Source organism: Pterocles gutturalis, unplaced genomic scaffold (assembly GCF_000699245.1).
Source record: "Pterocles gutturalis isolate BGI_N339 unplaced genomic scaffold, ASM69924v1 scaffold17036, whole genome shotgun sequence".
NCBI classification, from domain to species: domain Eukaryota; kingdom Metazoa; phylum Chordata; class Aves; order Pterocliformes; family Pteroclidae; genus Pterocles; species Pterocles gutturalis.
The window spans coordinates 42,626-45,921 of record NW_010103406.1 but is presented as its reverse complement, the minus strand read 5'-3'; the positions used below and the strand labels follow the sequence as shown (position 1 = coordinate 45,921).

The window sequence follows — 3,296 nt, the reverse complement described above, 5'->3', positions numbered from 1 at the left end:
AGGAAACAAAAAGGCTAGTTTGGATTATTTTTCCCTTTGGAATGCGAGTTCATCTATTCACAGAAAAGATTTAGAAATCATATGTTTTGGGTTATTTTCTCTAACTGCAGCAACATGCTGTAGAATACCCACACCATATTATTACTTAATAGTTAAGATTTTTTTTCAGGTAAGTTTGTACTTTCAGAATAGTTTATCAGATGCTATTAATGAACCACCATTAAGGCTGCACGGCTGTAGTGTGTGGCAGATGAAAGCGGCTGCAGGGCCCTGATTACAGGCATTAAAACGGTGTGTATTGGTTCACTGCTGCTTCCCAGCAGGTTACCTCACTCATAATTCCTTTGCATCTAGTCTCAGCAGGAGAAGATTGACAGGATTGAAGACCATGTCAACAGTGCTGCTGTGAATGTTGAAGAGGGAACCAAAAACTTGGGGAAGGTAGGGATCTGCTCCTGCTGGTGAATCAATGGTGCTCTGCCTCCCAGCAATCCTCTGTATTAACCCAATTGATCTGCCATCTTTAATGCTGAGGGAGCCAGCAATTAAGGAAATAAGGAAGAAATGACCCACAGGTAGCAGGGGGAAGAAAAAAAATCAATCTCTCTCGTAATTTTCTATCACATCCAGGCTAGTAGGAATTTTTTTTTTGCCTTTTTTTTAATGCTATTCTGATGCTACTTTAGTTTACCTGCAAAGACAAGCACATTCAACAATTGGCTCACGAGAATCAAATAAGGGTAAAAGAACAGGTTGATGATAACATGCAATTTCAGTCCCATTCTATGTATTGTCAGTGACAGTTGCTAGTAAGCCTCAAACCAAGATTTGGGCATATTACTGAAAAGTCTGAGCATTTTCTCAGTTTCTCCTCTGATTTAATGATGGTAACCAGGTAATAAACAGTGTATAATAATCAACCAGAATCACATGAAGGGACCTGGATCGCAACTGCATACATGAGATAGCTCAATTTTGAATTGTTTTTAGTACATTCTGTCATACATGTGGGATAGTACATAATCTTTTTTTAAATACTAATTTGTAAACTTTATTATCACTGAGCATTCAAGTCACTGCCAAGAGCAATGAGGGGAAAATGCACATCACCACAGGCACGTATTCTAACTCTTTTTTTTTTTTTTCCCTTTACAGGCTGCAAAATACAAGCTGGCAGCTCTGCCTGTGGCAGGTGCAGTCATTGGTGGAGTGGTGGGGGGTCCTATTGGTCTCCTTGCAGGCTTCAAAGTGGCAGGAATTGCAGCTGCACTTGGTGGTGGGATTTTGGGTTTCACAGGTGGAAAATTGATACAAAGAAGAAAACAAAAAATGATTGCACAGGTCTCTTCCAGCTGTCCAGAGCTTTCTCACCCAAGTGCCAAAAAATCCAGCTGAAGTATAGATGCATTATGACAAGGAACAAAAGTGTAGTAGCCACGCTGATGACAGCCTTGGAGCCTTGTGCTGTAAATACAAGGCTGAGTTGTATGAATTTTGATGACAGTAATGTTACTTGAGGGGTGAAACAGTAATGTCAAAATTTCTCTTTTCAGATGTGATAAGTGACATCAGTCATTTGAAAATCACATGGATAACTTTTAACTATAAAATTCTTAAGTATACAGCTATAATGATGAGTGACAAGTGCTTCATGCCAAATTTGCAAGTATCTTGCAGGCAATACAAAGAGAGATATTTGGAAAACCCTAGTGCTTTCCCATGAATGCCACCCAGAAGCTGGAGCCTCTATTATAGAGCTCCAAAGGAAAGGAATCAAGCTACTTTATTTTTAATTTGTAAACTCCTCATCTTGTTCAAAGTGTAGTTAAGAATTAAACCATCCAAACAGCAGCCCAGCAGGACTTTTGCTGAAGAATAATGGTTTTCCATGGCTGTTCAGCTCCTTGGCTTGTCATGAGAGCACCATACAGGATGAAGTGCGAAGCTCTGGCATTCTGAGCCCTAGGCCTCAGCTTACTTAAGCAGCTCTCTGTATTAGATGTTGCCCTTGCTTCTCATCTCCTGTCACCAACAGCACTGTGATGGGAGAGCTAAATAGCTTCCCTGGAAGGTGTTGCTGCAGCCAGGCCCGCTCCCTCGATAGTCTTTATTATCCCTCACCAGGTCAAAAGATGGTGAAGCAGTGAGGCCCAGTACCCCTGAAATTGTGCCAGTGGCAGCTGACATCTCCAGATCATGGGATTATTTTGAAAATGTCAACCTGATACTGTTTACAGTAAGTAAGCCCTGCTTTGTTCAGGTCAGCTGTACACCTCCTGTATACTGTTCAGTTCTGAAACTTCTGCTTCCACCCACACTGTAGAGTAGCTTCTCAGACTTTTCAAGATTTTGGGATGTGCTGGGGAGCCTGTATGGAGTGAGATGCTGTTAGTGCTTTTACTAGCTTTTTATAGCAGGTGTCTGTTATTCTTACCATCCTTATTTTGCTGCTTAAGAAGCCTTTTGCTTCTGAAACATCCATTGTTAAATACAGAAATGTTAACATGTTTTTATTGTCACATAACTGTACTGTTGTCACATCTACTCTTCAGCATATGGTCCTACCTCCATTCTTCCAGGACAGTTTCCAGGCTATTGCTGCTACTGTTTGGGGGAACAAAAATTGAGGTGGGAATCCGCTTTTTAAAGTTTTTGAATTGTTCAATCCATCCTGAGCTCTGTTTAAGTCCAGTTTTATTAGGTGAACTCTGAAGTCAGTGTTTTGTGATAAGGGTCCCTATCAGGGAACACTGTATAAGGAAGCACACTATAGAAAGAGCTCCCTTTTCTTAACCAATACTTTGATATCATCACTGGAAATAACTGTCTACTAATGACAGTTGATAGGTTTCTGTGCCTAGAGACACTGTAAGCAACTGTTAGTTACAGCACAAATCTTTTTCTGAACAGTTCTTCCTTATGACTTTTAAAATATCATTGAAATTGCCATCAGTCAGAGCATTGTGTCTATTTTAAGTAGGTCTGAGGCTCAGGGAAGCACCATGTGCAAAAATAATTTTCACAAGCAATCGCGAACATTGTCAAAGCTGCATGTGTTAAAACCACAGTGCCTACATCTGTAAAATCAGCTGGAGTGGAAAACATGACCCAAGTAATTCAGCTCATTTGCTCCTGTCAGGCAAAAAGCGCTTTCCTTAAATGCATCTACTTTCGATGTAAACATATTTCATGAGCTTGTAACAACTTCATACCAAGGCTGTTCATTCCTTTGATATGTATTTCTACATTTTAAAGAAGAAACTAAGAAAAAAAGTTGTACTTAATAAGAAACTGTG

The 3,296-nt window shown here is 40.1% G+C and overlaps 1 protein-coding gene across 1 annotated transcript in view; it reads left to right on the top strand.

Annotated features, from left to right (window-relative positions):
- Nucleotides 1–1,469, top strand: part of STX17 (syntaxin 17) — a 24,066-nt gene extending 22,597 nt beyond the window's left edge. The window contains 2 exon segments of the mRNA XM_010086716.1: nt 355–441; nt 1,156–1,469. Of these exon segments, the coding sequence (XP_010085018.1) occupies nt 355–441; nt 1,156–1,395 (327 nt within the window). The 3' untranslated portion in view covers nt 1,396–1,469.
- The last annotated feature ends 1,827 nt before the right edge of the window (nt 1,470–3,296 follow it).